Below are 19,890 nucleotides of genomic sequence, written 5' to 3'. Positions count from 1 at the left end.
TTCTTCCAGGTCTGGGTGGAAAGTAAATGTTTGTAAAAGCAATGAGAGACACTTGAACACAGGTGTTTTTATTTGGTTTAATTGAAATGACGACATGGCTTTGGGAAACCGCACGGTCACAGAGACACAGCTGGTTTTAAAAGCGGCAAAGCGGTGGATTCTTATTAAGAGAACAGAAAGCAAACTTAGTGGGCGTGAATGTGAGATTTTTTTCTTTTTTAAATAAATAAGAGTGACTTCTAAAATAAAGGTACAAACAACTGTAAGGACATTATATAAATGGAACAGTACCTTTGATTCTAAAATAGCAGTCTTGCTGTAAAATGAAGGAAATGATATTAAGGCATTGGTTGTATACTGATTTTCATAGGCTTTGTTTTCAGATCCTGACGTAGGTGTGAGTGTGGATGGTTGTCTGTGTGGCTGGAGACCTGTCCAGGATGTACCCCACCTCCCGCCCAATGACAGCTGGGATACCGAGGACAAGCAGTTTCACAAAATGGCAGAAGTTGTGTTTTCTTACGAGTGAGGTTTCTAATAATGCGGCAAGCCAAACTCGCTGTGTCTTGCTGTATGTTTGTCACTAGTAAACTGGTTTTATGAATCTAATATAAAATGAAAACAGTTCTATTAACCGACTGTTTTTAGTGCAAAAGCCAACAGAAAGCCTGTTTACCTGTTAAAGCCCCGTTTCTATTGGTTGACTTCATAACTGGTGTGAAGGCACCGCTATAACACACAGTGAATTCAAACACTGCTACAACTAAAAAATAAAAACACTCCTCTTGTCTTCAGGGTGTATTGGCAGCATAAAAAAGTGACAGAGTGGGGGTGGGGGGAGGACAAGGATCAAGGCTGATATTAGGGAGGGGATGGGGGGATCACATGAGCTCTCACACGGAGAGTTCAGCCATAGCCCGCTCCAGGGGGTCGCTGGTCCAGTAGTCGTGGTCCCAGCCGAGGAACCAGCCGGTGAACGTGGGAGGCTCGAAGCCCTGCTTGATTTTGACGATGGGCGTCCTGCGGTCTCTGTTGGCCGGATCTGTCTCGATGTACCGGACCGCTGAGGGAGGTGAGGAATGTTTAATGAATTAGTGCCGGTTGGAAGGTGATCTCGAAGTTAACAAGAAGCGTTTGAATTGTGTGTTTTTGTTTTTTTTTTGGTTTCATTTTCAGTAAGAAAAATGCACATGTGTAATGTGTAAGACTAAAAAAAAAAACGAAACCACATCAGAGAATGCGATTAAAGATGCCAAATGATTGTTTTCTGTTGCATTTGTAGATACAGTAAAGTCTGTTTTTGAACTCCTTCCTTACCAGATGCCATGGCTTCGGTCTTCTCTTCCTCCTGAGCCTCATTACCGATCCAAACAAACACCTAAGGAAAAGGAAAAGGGTTATGTATTTTGTTGGTTGTTTGATATTGATTCTCTTCTGAATTCATAAGCTGTTTATTTTTTTTTTATTTTTTTTACCTGCTCCCAGGTATCAAGGATCATGACATCATCAGTGGCCAGGTCGTCTTGGGTAATCTCTCCAGGTACTTCCTCAATCTGAGAGGAAAAAGGATTTAGTCCAATTTAAAGAGCACATGAGCTAACACAATGGTGACTGAACCAAGGGTGCAGTAATAAAAGCACTGCAGTATTTGTACATTTTATGTTGTTATGTTGTGTGGAAACATTCAGAAAATAAGATACTGCTAATCTCAACAGAATAAATTCATCATCAGATAACGTAGCACGCTGACCATTTCCCCACTGCTTCGCATTTACACAAAAACATTGAACTGGCAAAAAGTGAGTTCCAACTAAGGTGTTCTTCATTGGGCTTATAGGACTGAAATCCTTGAGATAGATGCTTTAAGAAAGTTACATTACTTTAAGTTACATATTTAGCAACAAAGGCAATGGAGAACAGCAGACAACAAACCAAAGACTTACGATAAAGTTTCCAGTCTTGTTGGAGCAGGCGAACAGTCGCGGTGGGTGGGCGTCCATCTTGTCCTTGAGTCTGGTGGAGGTGCGATATTCTGCCTTTCCACCCAAAGCATCCCAGAAGTCATCTAAAAATGTGGTGGACATGCGTCAGGTTGTTTTACTTGTCAGTAATAAAACAGGGCTCTAACTTGGAAAAGACTGCTATCAGAGGGAAACTGCTAGCCTGGCTCTGTCGGGAAGTGACGTAAAACCCCAAAAATATTAAAATAATGTTGAATTTTATCCTGGGTTATAAACTGTAAAATTTCCAAGCTAACTGGCTAACAAACACGTAAGTATTAATCCTTTTCTGATTGAAAAACACTCATTCCAATGAGTAGGTGTAGGTGTGAATAGGCCAGGGGTGTTATTTTCAGTGAAAATTTGCCTTGTTTTTTTATTCATGCTGCGGGCCAGATTAGACCCTCTGGCAGGCCGCTTTGGGTCTGCGAGCCGTATGTTTGACAGCTGTGTCATAGACACAAAGCTGGAACAGTGGCTCTGCTGCGTTTGGCTCTTTAGCTGGTAATAGCTAGCAGCTAGCTTGGCTCCAGTTGTATACAGTGTGTTACTGAAGCTTGTAGCTGGCAACTTTTTCTGACTGTGAGACGGAAACAAAGAGAGAGAAAATATCATTTGCGATAAGTGTGCTCGTTGTGTGTCCTCACCGGTCTCTCCTCCCTCAGCCAGCTCGGAGGCCGACACCCCCAGGATGTCACAGAGCTGCTGAGCTCCCTGCTTCTCTGTGTCACTGGCACCCACTCCCACCCACGTGAATGAACCGCCGGGGGTCACCAGAACGAAAGCATCATTGGAGTTCAAGTTGGACGCCGCTGCATCAAGCTGCAAGAATTAAACAAACATATACAGAAGAGAAAAATATAGAAGAGTCAGTGACAAATATGGTGACAAAGTAACTTCCCTTGTGGATTGTTAAAGTCCGTCTAAAGTGAAGATCTGGTTAAAGTGAGATGTCGCTTACTTAACAAAAGCATTGCTTGCTAAATCTAGGAAAAAAAGCTATTTAAGGATAAGTCTAAGGACTATACTTTCCCTCCTGTCAAAACAACAACTGTAACAATTAGTTTTCCTTTTTATGCTTTTCAACTTGCCTAGCTTGTCAGTTGGCATCCACCCTCAAAGCCTGGTGTGTACTCATAAAAATGGCTCACAAATATGTTATATAAGTTCATATAACATCATTCATCTTTCATGAATGTCCACATGGATATCCAGCCTGCACTGTTTTATTGCTCTTCATCTGCTTACTTTACTTTGATTGGTTCACTTACATCAGTCAGTCAGTTACATCATCTTGCTGTATTTGTACTATTATATATATATATATATATATATGTATGTATATATACTGACTATTCTATATATTTTTTCTCTTATGTTCTTATTTTAGTTGTAACTCGTATTTTTGCACTGCCTTGCCTTTCTGCTGTAACGACTAAATTCCCACCTGGGGATCAATAACATTGAGTTTGAAATGCATCATGCACGTCTGATGTTGTGTTGTCTTACCTCCACGGCTCTGGTGTGTCCCGCAGAGTTGGAGCGCACCTGGAAGAGTCGCGTCTCTGCGGGAGCGGACTGACCTCCTTCTCTGGACGTTCCTCCCTTGTACACCACCATGGGCTGTCCTCCAAACAGACTCATCATGTGGGCCGGCTCTTTGCCCTGCACCACCCTCACCTGATGCGCAAATGATGATGAAAACTGATCAGGGGGATGTCACGGTAATTCACGTCACAAAAACACCGCATGCATTTTTGACGTTGTGAATTATTCCAGTGTTGTGCGACCAGACACACTCTCCCTCGTTGTGTCTTTGCGATGAAGCCGTGAAAAAAAAAAAAAAAAAAAAACGGCTGCCGCAATCTCAACTACTGACACAAGATTGCAGCATAGAGCAGAGGCGTGAGTTCACTGCCACAAGATGTGTGAAATCAGGATTCAAAGGAAGAGATTGGGGAAAAAAATTTTTATGACTCTCTTTTTTTCTGCATCTTTAAGTCATCGATCTTCATAGCTGTTAGGTGCTCAAGTTACTTCTTTTAATCGTGCTGTAGTTTTACACTGATCCTGTGCTTGAATGAGTAAAAGAGGAGGGAAGATACATATTTACTCATGACTTTGCACAATATTACAAAAAGGAAATTATATTCAGTTTAACAAACAGACACATTTTGCTTTATTGCTGCTGTTTTATCAACTATTCCTTTGTAGCTTGTTGCAGTTGATGCAACTTCCTGTTTCCTGTTTGGGCATCATTGTGAAGTTTCTTTCCGGCGCTGGCACTGATCAAAACTTTAACACTGAAAACATCTGTGCTGAAACCCGGATATTTTGTCTTACCACCTCAAAAATGAAACCGGCACTGAGTAACTAAATCCACCTCTAATTTTCTGTTCTCTAATCTGAGAGTCAAGGCAGATAAACATCTGGAAGAATAAACGTGATGGCTGCAGATGTGTCCACACGAATGGCTGGAATGAAACACACACATGCCACAGCACAGGCTCGGTATGAACAAGGCAGGTTGTGCATGCAGAGTGAAGACAAACACGAGGCATGATTGAGTCCAGAGCCGCTATAATTCAGCCACTACAGACTGAACTTATTTCATGATCACCACAGTTATTCCCAGGCTGCCGTTTCACACTATCTAAACATGAGCACAAACTAATAGGCTAAGTAGTCATAATAGTGTTGGAGTGTTTAGGAGCAGGGCTGTGCGAGCAGACGGAGTTGGCGACAGAGGAGGATGGAGCCTCCCATTAACATCCACACTGGAATGTCCTGTTTGTGCTTGACAGAGATTGTGCCGTTATAAATTAGATTTAATTCAATATCTTCTTCATTCAGTCTCAAAAAAGCCGCAAGATAATCTTATTTATCTCGGAAGATGAGAGGCTACCACTAATCTGTGGCTCTGGACAAATCATTAAAAAAATATATATCGCCATAAGATTGAGGACGGGGGGGAAAGGAGGGAGGGGAAATACCTGAGTGGTTATAGGAGCACCAACAACCTGAGACAGAAAGAACCCGGGAGGGAAGAAGCAGCGGCAGGGAAACCAGGAGGGAGAATTAAAAAAGTGAAAGGATGTAAAGTTCAGACAGGATGCGACTGTACTGAATAAGCCAGGAGAGGGTGGACATTAATAAAAGTGGATGATAAAAATGCATAAAAGCTTATGAAGACAGAAAATGTTGATTAAAAACATGTTCTACCTGCACGGGACCACCACCAAGCTCCTCATCCAGCTGGGCGCCGAGGATCGCAGAGGCTCCGATCTCATCCTGACTGGAGTCCATCCCCTGCCTGGGAGGCAAGGTGAATTTATTACAAGACATGATGAGAGGAACAAACCGGGGGGAGGTTAAGTGCTGACCACCTCTTCTAAAATTACATTTATTTAAAAAACATAAAATGATTAATTTCTCTCTGAGCCCAACTAGTCTTATTTATCTTTTAACTGTCTTTGTGTTTAATTTGTGAACTTTTGAGAACTAGGATCATTTGTTTATTTGAGTGTTTTAGATCCATCCCCTGATGCTGTAAGGGTTGATGATTAAAAGACGTTTTTATTGAGTGTAAACTGGCAGACAGAAGACATGAAATCATTGATAGGGAATGTTGTAACAAGACTCTGAATGTCACAGGAGACTGTATGATCATTTGTAACAGTGCATAATATACTATGTGAAGTATAGATTTCCAACAGAAATGAAAGTAAGCAGCACTTAAGAGTCTGAGACTGAGTTCACTTCCTCATGCTTAACAATCAGCATCTCAATCATTAATTCCCCCAGTTTCACCTGGATCCTACTGAGCTCACCCAGGAGGAATCACTACAAACCACATCACAACTCCTGTGCAGCTAAAGACCTTTCAGTATTCATTCAGACAGTTTATGTTTTGCTCCCAGTTTTGTGATTCAAGACTGAACGACCCAAGATTCTCACCACATGTAGATAATGTGTCCCTGGCGTCCTCCGTGGTGATAGTTATAGAGGATGAGGTAGCTGTCTCCTCCGTAGAACTGGCCGTATGTGGATGGATCCACCGCCACCTTGTCGGCTCCCTCGATGCGCCAGATCTACAGGGGAGGAAGATGACAGAGACACATGTAACAGGCTGCGGATTTTCCACAAGAAGGAGTTCAGTTACGCAGGATGGGGCCTGCACACAAACCTAAAACTGACCATGGTAAAACTCCACAATAATATCCTCATTTACTTTGCAAGTCCGAGTAAAAATTTCTTTTAAAATCCAGTGAATGCCTATGTTGGATGTGATTTGTGGTGATAACGCAAATGAACACGTCACTCACCTGTTTCTCTCCGCTGCCGTCGTCCACCATGCCATGCTGGGCGGCCATGGCGGCAGAATCGTGGAGAGTGGCGGCATCGAAAGGCACCTTCTCGATCTTGGCGATGCTGTTAGCGATGTAGGCCACGCCCAGGCCTTCGGTCTGATCCTTGTCCCGCCAGTTTTTGAAGAACTGTTTAAAGAGCGGTGTCTCGCCCATCTCTGGCAGGATCTGGACCTGGGTGTGTTTGGGGTAACCCATCTTCTTGATGAACTCGTCGGCAGCCTTCATCGCCGCCTTTCTCTCGTCCATGTTGGCGTCTTTTCCTGTAGAGAGAGGATAGTGAGGATTATTGAAATAAGAGAGGAAATGTTACGGGATTCGCAGAAACTTGACAAAGAATTCCAATTACAAGTGGCAGAAATACTTCCACTGGCTGAGTTAAAGCTGGAGTGTGGCACTTATAAATATAAATGAACAACCATTTCTTTCAAGCTTGCGAGTTTACGAGTTACGAGTTTATGAGCCAGGCAAAGTTATTTTGCAGTTTGCCAGAGTTTTAAATTAGTTTTGTGTGTTGACATTTCTACACTTTGGCACCAGTAGAAAAGCATTGGAGATGGAGGAACCTATAGCAACTACGAATATGGCTGAGCCTATGACGGAGAAATAAAATTTACTAATATAACCCGAGTTCTATGCATTCAACGTCTCTGGCAGTAAGTAAAAATGACACACAGGTTCTGGTTCTCCAGATGAAAGAAAACATTGGGCTTTCAGGGAACGGATTTATGTCTGAAAAAGACTGATTCAACCCAAGTGTCTGTACATTAAATATAAAAGTGCAGCCAGCAGGCAGCACAAAAAGATTGGCAACAACATGTTTGACCAAGAAATAGTGCCCCACAGACTGTAGTCACTCCTAAATGAATGTAAACTGAATCCGCCCTGTACTGACCTTTCCAGACAAAGATCTTGCCGTCTGAGCCGTGGTCCAGAATGAAGCAGTCACCGGACTCCAAGGCGCTCTGTGCGAACGGGTTCTCTGCAGCCACCAGGGCAACCGTCATACCTCCAGTGGCATTGGACACCTGTAGGAGGTAATGTCAGCTATTAGTTAAACTGAAGGGCAGCTGGCGGCATGGCGTTTCTCAATCACCTATATCTCTTAACACCTCCATGCTCACACCTTGTAGAGTTTAGCTCTCTTCCTGTTCGAGGCATCAGCCTTGATGTCATCAGAGGCCCCCTCAGGCAGATCTGGTTTGGGTCCCAAAACCTAGGCACGGAAGCGGCAAGTTTAGCAACCGGCTCAGTTTGTGACTGTACTGGTCATCATAATTCACCAATCTCACCTCTAACATCTTCTCCCTCTCCATCCCCTCATCGCAGACATAAACTCGGGCCCTGCCGCTGCGCTCGTTGTCACGGATACCCTTGGCGACCTGAGTGGCCTTCAGCTTCTCGAAGCGGTTGCTCTGGGAGCCGCACCACTGGAAAATCTCCTGTGAGGCGAGAAGAAGACGAGCAGATTACAAAAAAAGCATGTGAATAAAGTGGAACTTAAGAAAAATCACAGCATTTTCTCCATATAATAATAATAATAATCTTCTCGGTCTGACTCACATCTCCCAGGTCCAGAATGAAGCAGTCTCCCTGGTTGAAGCTGTCCCAGCTGACCGCCACCTCGGTTGCCCTGACAACACGGCGACCTTTGACCTGGAGCACCCTCTGCATCACCACCTCATTGGTGACAACGTGTTTGAACCCAGACGCCACACCTCCTTTCTGAAAGGTAATACATCCCGTTACAAAACTACTGTATATCAGTGGAGTCAGATTTTGTTTTTCGGCATCACAAGTCGGAAAATCTTAACATAATTTAAAGGTAATTTTACAGTGACTGAATGGGGACGTGCAAGTCCTATAAAATATATCACGAAACAACATTTAAACAAGCAGGACAATCCAACGATTAAAATGCGCCAAAGGAAAATTTAAAAGAATAATCATAATCATAATCATATTCGTTGCAGACACCGTGTCTGAACATGGCATCTTACCATGTACTTGATTCCAGACTTGAAGTATCCCAGAAAGGTTTTGGACTCGTATCCCTGCACCTCACGGTACTGAATGGGTTTCCCCCCCAGGAAGTCATCCATTTGGACGGTAAAGATGGCCGCCGAGCCGCTCTCATCCTGGGTGCAGAAATCACCTGCGCCAGAGAAACCACAGACATGCTGCATGTTAACCCAGTCCTTATCGTCTCTCAGCAGGCATACTGCACACCTACACAGACAGCCACATTGTGTTGGTTGGTTGAATTCTCGCAGTGAGGACTTCGGTCAGTCGAGAGATCAATATGTGGGAGCAGCAGTGGGCCAAAACCCAGCAGACGCATTAAAACTTTTAACAATATGCTATTCATGGTCCCACATTGAAATTCAGTAGCGTGTTGGAAGGTTACATTGCATCCTGTTTATGGGTAAACGCTGTTTCCATGATCAATCGGACAAACTAAAAGCAAATGAAATCAATTAAAACACGGAGCTGACTCAGCTTTGTAAAGGACGACCCTGTCAGATACCTGCCAATACTCATTTCCAGATACCAGTCCGACCTATAACAGGAACTTAAAACAGACCCTGACGAAAATAAAAAATGATTCGTTTTCCATTATTGGCGATCTATTTCTTAATTGTAATGTATTTTGTGGGCTATTCTGATGTTGGGATATTTTGACATGTACAGGCATCTGCTTGAATTTCCTTTTAGCACTTTTGAATTCCCCAGAGTGACACTAAGTTAATCTTAAATGAAGTTAATCTAATTTAAAAACGTGATAAATAGTTATACACTAAGCTGTACAGGAGAACTTGTCGGTAATAATTTGTAAGGCTGTAGTACATTTTGCTGATAAGCTTTAGATAAGTCAACATTTGAATGTTTGAATGCAGAACTTCCACTGCAATTTGAATAATTTACAGTGTATTGCTGCTTTTATTGAACTAAGATCTGAATACTTCACTGGCAATTTAACTGATTAAATGATAAAGCTGTCATTATTACCAAACCATCTTCTGCTTAAACAGTAAATCATAGGCGTTTCAACACCAAGCAGTTGCCTACAGCGACTTCTGTCATATGACTCGTTCTGGGTGGTTTCAGCAGTAAAAGCTGCAGGGCAGCAACACTGCAGCTTCAGCTTTGTGAGTCAAACAGGGTCGAGGCTGTAATGGAAAATCGAGATCATGTCTTCTGTGTTAACCCACACATCCATGGAAATGAGATGAGCTCTCAAAAAACAAGGAAATGGCTCCAGAAATATTTCAAAATATGGTTAAATATATTTGAATATTGTATCCGATAACATCATAATATATCAGACTCACATTTAGGAAGAGCTGCATGAGTTAAACTTATTCAGTTAACTAAGGACTAAAGAGTTGAATATGCATGTCAATTAAAAAACAAACACACTATTCATATTTCCCCATTATTTCTGTACATATTCCTCTGTAATACAGTTAACGTCTGTCTGACTGTGCTCACCCAGCCAGAAGTGCAGGTCGTACTGCAGGTTTCCGGAGCGCTGTTTGATGGTGTTGAGGATGAGGTAGGCATCTCCGGTGTAAAACCCCCCGTGCAGGTTCTCAGGGACGGGCACCAGGTCAAAGTTTTCCACCCTCCACACCTGGAGACCCGGCTTCTGTCCGGCCCGCTCGAACTCTGGGTGTTGTGCTGCCATGCTGCCTGGAATGAAATCACACACCTGAGATATATAGTGCTGACCTATTCTCTCCGGACCTAAACATACAGGTGCGCTCCCGTAGCAACAAGCTGTAGCCGGCCAAACAGGCTGCTGCACCGACACAAGTTGCAGAGCTTTAAAACAACCTTGTGAAAGTGAGATGGGGACTCCCTGGAAGTGAGAGATTTTCTCTGAAAAACTCAAAGCCACTCCCTTGAAGGCTCAGAAGTTGTTATGGATACAGAGATAAAGTTTATGGTTGTAGTTATATATTAATACAGCAGAATGAGTCACTGGTGCCTATGTGCTTCCTCCAGCTGCAGCAGGAAGTCCTGCCAGTTATGACTCTGACTCATGTAACAGTTGAAACACTGAGTAGAAATAGAATAGAAAACAGGACGCTGCTCTGCAAGCATTTTATTTTCACACTGTGCGTGTAACAAATCGATAGTTGTTACACGCAGACTTGCCTTCATATTGTGTTCATTATGTCAACGTCGAGACCTTAAAGCTACACTGGTACAGCTACACTGGTTGAAGGCCTTTCGGCCAGAAAAAAATTGGTGATCAATTGATCAGATCAAATGTCATAAGGATATTATAGCCATCTAATTTTACTTTTCACTCTTATACTTAGATGAATGTACAAACACTCAAACCCAAACATTAATGTACACACATTCCATACACTTTTGCCATATCTGACGGTATCAAAGATACATGGCGCCTAAACAAGAGTTTCAAGTAGGTGCTTGCGCTGCATTGGATCACAACCCACTGACTTCCCAGTGGCATGAGCGGATTTTTGAGATTTTGTCAGGCATCCTGTTCAAATGTTTGTCCTGAGTGTCGGGAAACTGTTTGTAAAACAGACGCTGTCTGCTCTGGCATGTTTGAGATGTTAATCTGAGAGTAATTTCAAAGAATAGATTACTTGGAGTATGAGGATGTAGTGTTGCTCTGCCCTACTGTAAAGGCAGTTTAAAAATGAGTGTCAAACTTTCCCTGATGAAAAAAAGTGTCCACACTGACTCAACACCGTGTAAAGCAAAGGCAACCATGTTTTAAAAGAAATGCTTGCATACATGCTTAAGAATAACTGTAGGACTAACGGGGCATACATAATGGTTTTGCTGCTTTTGCTTAAGTGAAATATCTGAATTCTTTTGGCAACTGTTTTTGCGGTTGTACCCAAATCTTAACAAAGTAGAATTACGCAGTAAATTGTGAGGCAATGCTTTCATAAAATATGCCAAGGATTTTGCAACAGACTCCAGCCGACACTGACTCCACCCACCATATTAATTGCTAGCTGGGACGGGAAACACTTTGGGTCCACTCAAATTAGAACCTGACCTCAATGAAAGGGGCTTCTGTGACCCTTCGTGGTGCATTTCTGTCAAATACTTCTTTTTGGGTATTTGTTTAAATAATTAAATACTTAAAGAACATTTAAACCATCAATGGGTCTTTGCTGTTAGTTCATATGCTGTGTAAAATAGTTTAGATGTGTAAACTGGAGGTCACATGGTATGAAATGAACACAGAATCCAGTTTTCCACAGGAATGCTACTTGGACCTGTTGCCTTTCAATTTGCATGACTAACCGTCCACACTGGAGCAAGAATCGCTCATTCTTCTAGGCAGCCGCCTGCCCACAAACATGGCAAGAATCTGATCCTGACCTTGGAAGAGATGAGAAGTGGCTTAGAAATTCACAGTACCAGGCCAACAAATGTAGGGTTTCTATTTCCCTTGTCTGTGTTCTCCTCTTATGTAACAGACTCAATGCAGAGTCTTGCAGCTATGGATCATTCAACGTGGAAAAGTAAGCTATTTTTTAGACAGTTTTGTCTGTCGGGAAAATAAACAAAGGTGTCAGACCGTAAAGACCTCCAACATTTATAGCTCCGTCTGAATTCACAGAGCAACACACACAGTCAAAACAGCAACGTCCTGGAGTTATACAAGGTTGTGTGCCAACACACAGTGCAGTGTCTACATCCAGGTTTAGCTGGACCATCCGGGACCGCTAGGAAATTCCATTATGGTCATTAGAGCGTGAAGCTGAATATTCCTACAAAAAAAGAGTAGCCTTGTGGATTTTCCATTCCAGCTTTAGTGCCGCAAAAAAACAGACAGAAGGCCTCTGAGAGGGTCTAAAGTAAGCATTGGAAAATTATAAGCCAATTTCTGAAACTCTTGACAAGTTTAATATAATATTTATAAGTTGGATCTGGTCTCATTGGATATTAGCAAGAACAAAAGTGATGTCTCATGTTGATCACCTCATGTTTTGGGGCATGGAAGTAAGGAAACTTGTCCAATGTGGATTTTGCCTGGCTCATACTGCAGTATCCCTGTTAAGGTTAGCCTCAGTGCCTCTGTTTTCCTGTGAGCTATCAAAGAACAATCAGCAAAAGTTCCTATTGAGCACCTGGTCAGGGTGTTGCATGCAAGTCTGGACTGTCAAGATAAAATGGTCCAGCCCTTCAGATAACCAAAACCTGCAATGCTGGATCAAAACACCCGGTCACGTGATGTTCGGTGTATACGAGCACAGTAGTATAATGTCTGCAAAATAAACAAATGTTTTGTTCTGAATGCATGTCTTATGTAATATTTTGCGTAAGAGCTGGAGGTAATGTTGAGGTAGATAGCACTTTCCTGTGTCACTTCCTCAGGAACTGATTAACCTAGCTCTCCTAATACGGATCCAACTGCTGGGCTGTGTCAAATACCTCGTGTAGAATGTGTGTATTGTTTTTTACTGGTCACAGAACATTCGGTTTCATTTTTGATTTCTGTAAATTGCCCAGGGTGTAATGATTTCCTGTAGTCTTATATTCACTGTGAGGTTTGCCAGCCTTCCTGTGACTGATTTAAAACAAAAAAAACAAGATACTATAAATTATTAGCGCTTCATTCAACTTCATTCTTTCAGCGTATGACAAGCTCTTTTCACCCTGCATACATTTTGAGTTTGCATACATGAATTTACTGATTTTATTGATATGAGTGTCACTAAGCCACTAAGCTATTGTATCATAATCAGATCTCATGAAAATGTTTATCAAAAACGACCATAAGTATGGGTGAAGTAGAAACCACATCCTCTTAAGCGCTACTTCCCAAATATGTGGGGAACAAAGCAGACCATAACATTTGACATTAAAAAACAATAACTTCTGCTTAATAAACTATGGTCATTATATTAATTCTAACATAAATACCCAGGAAACAGTAGCGATTAATGCAAGAACATCCGCATTAAGATCTACACTGGTGGCATACTTTCAACAAGGTGTTGGAAACATTCCTCAGAGATTTTGGTCTGTATTGAAATGATATCATCCTGCAGTAGCTGCAGATTTGTCGGCTGCACATCTGTGATGCGAATCTCCCGTTCCACCACATCCCAAAGGTGCTCTATTGGATTGAGATCTGGTGACTGTGGAGGCCATTGGAGTACAGTGAACTCATTGACATGTTCAAGAACCCAGTTTGAGATGATATGAGCTTTGTGACATGGTGCATTATCCTGCTGGAAGTAGCCGTCAGAAGATGGTGCACTGTGGTCATAAAGGGATGGACAAGGTGAGCAACAATACTCAGGTAGGCTGTGGCATTTAAACTATGCTCAATTTGGTGTGCCAAGTGTGCCAAGAAAATATCTCCCACACCATTACACCACCAGCAGCCTGAACCGTTGATACAAGACAGGATGGATCCATGCTTTCATGTTGTTTACACCAAATTCTGACCCTGCCATCCGAATGTCGCAGCTGAAGTCTTATCAGACCAGGCAAAGTTTTTCCAATCTTCTATTGTTCAATTTTGGTGAGCCTGTGTGAACTGTAGTCTCAGTTTCCTGTTCTTAGCTGACAGGAGTGACACCCGGTATGGTCTTCTGCTGCTGAAGCCCATCTGATAAGCCTTGGTTATTTGAGTTATTGTTGCCTTTCTATCATCTTCAACCAGTCTGCCCATTCTCCTCTGACATCTCTGACAACAAGGCATTTTCGACATTGATCCCCTCTACATGCCTAAATGCATTGAATTGCAGGCATGTGATTGGCTGATTAGCTATTTGTGTTAACAAGCAATTAAACAGGTGTACCTAATAAAGTGGCCAGACAGTGTATGTACAGCACAGATGTTCAATCTGACACCATGCCCCTGATTTCTTTCTGTATATCCCACTCAATTCCTATTAGAAATGCTCAAAACAATGTCTGAGACTAAAGCTGTGTTTTTTAATAAAAAAAAAACTTGAAAAGTGAAAAGTTGACTCATTCAAAAAGACTGACTTTGTATACAAAATCACCTGAGTATCACTCTTTGTGCATCTTCATATACCGCACATCATAGTTTCAGTGGTTGTAAATAAATATGACAGCCTTCGCCTCTGATCTTCTTTTCTGTCTGTCTCTGTACATCTGAGCTGTTTCATCCTAGAGTTAGGTACTGTCTGAGATTCAGTAAAGCAAACATCAGAACCCCTGAACAGGCTTTGAAGAATCAAAGTTGGTATTACAAATGACACAACATTGACAAATGTAAAGAACTAACATGAGGGAGATGTAGTTTTTAATAAACAGCATGTTTCTTGTTGTGTAAACAGGATCAACTGACTAAGACGTGGTTTCACTTTTTGGTTACAGATTAAACAACCCAGCTAGCATGTGTTATTAGCGCTTTATTTGACTTTATTCAGACCGAGCAAGGATAGCAAGGTTTCCAACTGCATCCATTTTTATAATGCTAAGCTAGGCTAAACATCATTTGTCAGCAACCCACACTGTTGTCTTCAGATTACACAACCAAGATGCCATGTGTCATTAGCCCTCTATTCAACTTTAATCAGAGGGAGCAAGTTTAGCCATTTACCCTGGCTCTGAGCTAGGCTAATCATCTCTCTAACATAATTTTTAATAAACATCACTTACATATTACAGATTAAGTAACCAATAAATCATGTGTTATTAGCACTTTATTCAACGTTATTTAGATAGAGAAAGACTAGCTGTTTTCCCCTGCCTCTATTTTTTAATGCGAATCCCTTGCCACCAGCCATACACATAGCAGACATGAGTTTACTGAATTTAGGGATATGAGTGTCACTAAGCTATCATCTCATAATGAAACATCTATGTAAAAAAAAAAAAACTATCATGAGAGAAAAGGTTAGAGAATGTAGTTTTTAATGAACATTTTGGTTGTACAAACAGCATCTACTGACTTAAACACGGTTTAATTTTCCAGTTGTCGGTTTAACAACCAAGTTAGCACTTGTTATTAACGCTTTATTCAAATTTATTCAAACAAAATGAAGCTAGCTGTCTCCACCCGCCTCCTTTTTTGTATTGCTTAGCTAGGCTAATCATTGCTGGTCAGCAGCCCAGCACTTTTCTCTTCGTAAAAATGAATTAACGTTATCAGCTGACTAAAACTCTTTCACAACCAAGGTGCTTTATTTAGGTTTAAAGCTTCAAAGTTAGCTGTTTCACCCTGCATCCACTTTTTATAGTTAACCATCTCTAGTCAGCAGCCGCACACACGACAGACGTGACTTTACAGAATTTAGTTGATATGAATGTCATTAAACTCTCATAAGGGATGAGGTTAGAGGACATAGTTTTTAATAACCATGAATGTTTTTGGTTGTTTAAATAGTATCCACTGACCAAAGCATGCTTTAACCGCTGAATGTTCTTGGGCTGCTCCAGCTTGAATAAAATGACTCAAGCAGAGGGGATCTGTTTGACTCAGCGCTCTCACAGTTTCAAACTTAAATAGAACACGTCACATGACTATTAGTACGTGCTTCTTCCCGGGATAAGCAGCTAGTGTGTGCAGCCTGCCCAGCCCACGCTACACCTCTACAGAGTCTGTACCCCCTCGTCTGTGGCCTCATCCTTCCAACCCGACCACCCCTTTGCCTCCAACTAGTGTGTCATTCCAACCTCAGTTATTTGTTCCCCTCCCCCATTTTTCACTAGCCTGTCTTTGTGTCTGCCTGTGCTCCAGGCCCAAGTGAAAACTGGATCCAGTGGGAGACAGCAAGTGTGGATTCATATGACTTCATATGACTGCTTTATCTGCATGTATCCCACTTCAAAATCAAACTCAAAAGAGTACTGTGAAATCTGGATTTGGGGTTTTTTACAACATATCCAGAGTTTTTCACACACAAAAAATAAACTCCTTCACGAAAGGGCCTTTCTGATGACTCATTTTCTCCACTCATGCTACTCTCAGCCTATTCAATGCTGTTTTGTAGCCCTGCAGCTCGCTGCGGACACATCAGATAAGACCCAACAGATTTTTTTATAGCTGCTATGCTTCCCTCTCATCTGTTTACACAGCATCAGACAACAAGAATCAAAATGGCTGTTTATACCTTTGTACATAGTATCTATGATACATGGGTGGTTATTAAAGGATATGAGGTTATTTCAGGACCAATCTACTTGAAAACGCATCTAGGAAACTACTCTCTAAGTAGCCTACTCTCTAACCAGTTCTTTTACCTCATTAATCAAATCACTTACATTAATTCTATTTCTAACTTTAGACTGGAACTGAAAATGCAGTTTTACGCAGAAAGTTATGTTTTTCTGATTTGAGTTTCCTTAAGATATGGTGTACTATCAGTACCACACACAAAGTAGCAGTTAATGTGTCTGCAGCCATTAAAATATTGCCCGTGTGTGCTCTGAGTGAGAGGTGTGGACGGTCCCATGTAGAAGAAATCAAGGCTGAAAAGAAGTTATGCTTGAGGTCTTTCGCCAAACCAACCAACCAACAGCTCATGAGAGGTTTCTGATTTGCCACCCCTGTGGTTAAGGTCTGCTTACGTGTACCCTTCACTCCTATTGAGTATCCAAACAAACTTGGTGATCCACTGTTTGACAATGAACAAGCTGAAAGTAACAACTTAAGTGACGGGTGAACCTTTCACATCCTGATTGAATGTTGGCAACAAATGTTACACTCTTTCCGCAGGACTACTGCAGTCAAACAGAGACTTGAATGTTGAAACAATGGTCAGGCAGCTCAGACGGTCACCTTGAAGTCTAGAAAGCATCGGACCTACAAATCACTAAATTAGTGTTTACTAGGACATGGAAGACAGACAGTGCATGACTACGTGACCGCAAGACATCGCTTGAAAGAAAATGTAGCCATAACGTATGTTTAAGTAAAGAACACAGGACATGTTGTTATATTTCATGCGAGGACAGTGGCTCTAAATGGCCCCCCAGAAACCCGAGATCAGATTTGACAAAGTAGTTTGTGTAGTTACATACACAAATTGAGTTTTAGCTCTAAATATGGGGTAGCATGGTGGCATGCCCACCAGTTCAGGCCTCCAGAAAGTATGCGCACAGTTGTTCGGGGCTTATGAGTCTGCAGGGTGTAGTCTACAGCCGGTGAATTAAGGCAGCCCATAATCTCTGGAGAGAGGAATCCGACAGCTCTGCCTAAGAGGCCAACAATGTCTATCTATATCTCTTCCTCAGAAATTTACATACACGCAAACCGCACTGTCTGACGCACTCCCCACAGGTCGCTGTAACAAGCAGCCACATTCAGGATGTCCAGACAAACTTCCTTAAAAACAGCCTCAGTATTTGGTTGTTGCCATAGCAACCGCAGATGTGTGAAAAGAATTTGGGTATGAAACTGGTGATGAGGGTCTCACTGTTTTTAACTGAGATGCTCAAACAAATGACTTTATATATATGTGTGTGTGTTATTATATATAGAACGCAGCAAGTTTAAATGTTTTTTATATCATCGTGGTCGTCTGAATTTATGTAAGAAAGTCTGTGAGCATGTCTGTGGTCAGTTTAACTGCACTGCATTTTCTGTCATCATCCAGGGTTTCACTGCTGTCCATATATGGAAACCGCTGCGTTGCAATTTGACCAAATAAAAGCTGGGTTTAGTGTATTTAAATTTGCTTTAAACAAAAATAAGGATGCAGGCCAGAGTAAAACCAAACGACTCGCTCTTGTTTTAGATGTCAAAGCATTGTTCAGGTCTGAGCTAACGGGCATTAGACAAAACGGGCTAAGCCATTAAATCACCGCCCCTGTATCTCTGAATCTGTGCTGCACGCTGCATTCTTCCATTCGGCACAAAAAAAAAAGAAGAAGAAGAAAAAAAATGGGGAAAATGGGGTTATAATGAGGGTCCTACCTGAATGCAGGGTTTGTGGGTTGTGTTCGGGGGAGAACGGAGAGGCAAACGGGTGTGGACCTGATTGAGCCGCGGTGAGCGCTTCAAAGCTGCAGCGAGAGCAGAGAGGCGTCGAGTCGGCGTGGCAGCGGAGCGCGGAGCCGCTGTTTATGCTCCTGGCCCGGGACACTCCCTATGACACTCCCCCCCGGCAGGCCTGCTGTACCGCCTGCAGAGGGGGGCCCAACTCTATCTATCTATCTATCTATCTATCTATCTATCTATCTATCTATCTATCTATCTATCTATCTATCTATCTAGGCACAAGAAACATGCAGAATCCTCAGAGTATATAAGATCTTCTGTTTTAAGTCTATGTTTTAGGATGCTCTGGCTTTATCTATCCTACTGAATTTAATTCCAGAGTGGTGCTTTAATTTGGACATTACGAGCCGAGACTGGACTTCTCTGTCGCAGTCTCAGTGTCAATAATGAATAGTGTAGTTTTTATTAATATTGTGGTGAAGGAGCTGTAAGGATCTCAACTGCACTGAGACTTCCGGCCATGAGTCTACCGAGAGAGCCTCTTGAACAACACTGCCCCTGTCTGGTTCAGATGGTACCCAGACAAACCTACTGCAGACATCACTGTAACGTAAAATGTGCATGCAGCATTCACGTCATTTTTTTAATTGCGTAATTGGTTTTGCCATCATTTCACGCACGCGGCATGCAGTATCCTCTGGTATAGTTGGCTTCATCCTACAGCAAGATAATGCCCAAAAGATTTAGTCCAAGCTGTGCCTGAACTACCTCAGGATAAAAACAAGATGGAAAGCTTGAAAACATGACTAAAAACTAGACTTTAACCCCATGGAGCTGGTTTGTGATTAACTGGACACAAGAGTGGAAGGAAAGCTTCACATTTCAGGGAACCTCTGCAACAAAATTGGTAAGAATTCTCTGAAAAATATTTGGTTCGAAAGTTTCGAATATATTTTTGGTTATATATTAATTGTATGTTTTGTTTTTTTGTTTTTTTAACTTCAGTTGTTTATTTAGTCTATGCTTTCATTTCATTAAAATGAGACATTAAACTGCATAAATTTCAATAAAATAAGAAAAGGAAATAATGTGTTCTTAAACTTTTGACTGGTAATATATAGATATGAATGCACCCCAGCAACCTGGAAGAAAAATACATCTTCACATCTTGACTGCCCTCTAGTGGCCAGAATCTTCAAATCAACTGGCGAACTAAGACATTCTCTGATTGGCTGAACAGCAAAGGCTGTTGCCCTCATGGAATTTAACATGACAAAAATACATTTTACACTCCCTGAGGAAACAGCGTTGCATCATTTGTTGCTTTGATAAGATACTAGCTTTGCCTAGAATTTTCTAAAAATAGGAAAGGACATGAATCGTGTGTAACCCATGCACACGGTTAAAATAAAAAAATCCAGTCATGGACCAGAAAGTCTTGTTACTGCACCTTGTCAGCTCAGCTCACGTGCTGCCCTAAACCTGGCATGCAGAATGTCCTGTAACCGCCAACAGCCAGAGATATACATTTGGGACTAGAGTTGGACTCAAATGTCAGTTCAACAAAATCTGAAAAATCTTTAAGGTCTCTATTGCTGTG

At 41.9% G+C, this 19,890-nt stretch overlaps 1 protein-coding gene across 2 annotated transcripts; it reads right to left on the bottom strand.

Moving 5' to 3' along the window:
- Window positions 1-63: 63 nt before the first annotated feature.
- gsna (gelsolin a) lies at window positions 64-18,432 on the bottom strand. 2 transcript variants are annotated; one of them, XM_047568974.1, is made up of 17 exons: window positions 18,267-18,432; window positions 9,860-10,060; window positions 8,368-8,522; window positions 7,931-8,092; window positions 7,660-7,809; window positions 7,494-7,583; window positions 7,263-7,395; window positions 6,326-6,630; window positions 5,958-6,091; window positions 5,223-5,313; window positions 4,994-5,020; window positions 3,510-3,680; window positions 2,648-2,822; window positions 1,944-2,065; window positions 1,476-1,553; window positions 1,318-1,378; window positions 64-1,063 (listed from the first exon to the last, which is right to left on the bottom strand). In XM_047568974.1, the coding sequence occupies exons 2-17, from the start codon at window positions 10,053-10,055 to the stop codon at window positions 894-896; spliced, it is 2,220 nt and encodes a 739-aa protein (XP_047424930.1). In that variant the 5' UTR covers window positions 10,056-10,060; window positions 18,267-18,432; the 3' UTR covers window positions 64-893. The 2 variants fall into 2 exon arrangements, with proteins under 2 accessions (XP_047424930.1, XP_047424931.1); XM_047568975.1 differs by lacking the exon at window positions 4,994-5,020.
- Between the last annotated feature and the right edge of the window lie 1,458 nt (window positions 18,433-19,890).

Source organism: Mugil cephalus, chromosome 19 (genome assembly GCF_022458985.1).
Source record: "Mugil cephalus isolate CIBA_MC_2020 chromosome 19, CIBA_Mcephalus_1.1, whole genome shotgun sequence".
Taxonomy (NCBI): domain Eukaryota; kingdom Metazoa; phylum Chordata; class Actinopteri; order Mugiliformes; family Mugilidae; genus Mugil; species Mugil cephalus.
The sequence above is the reverse complement of the archived record's forward strand: the minus strand, read 5'-3'. Positions and strand labels throughout refer to the sequence as shown.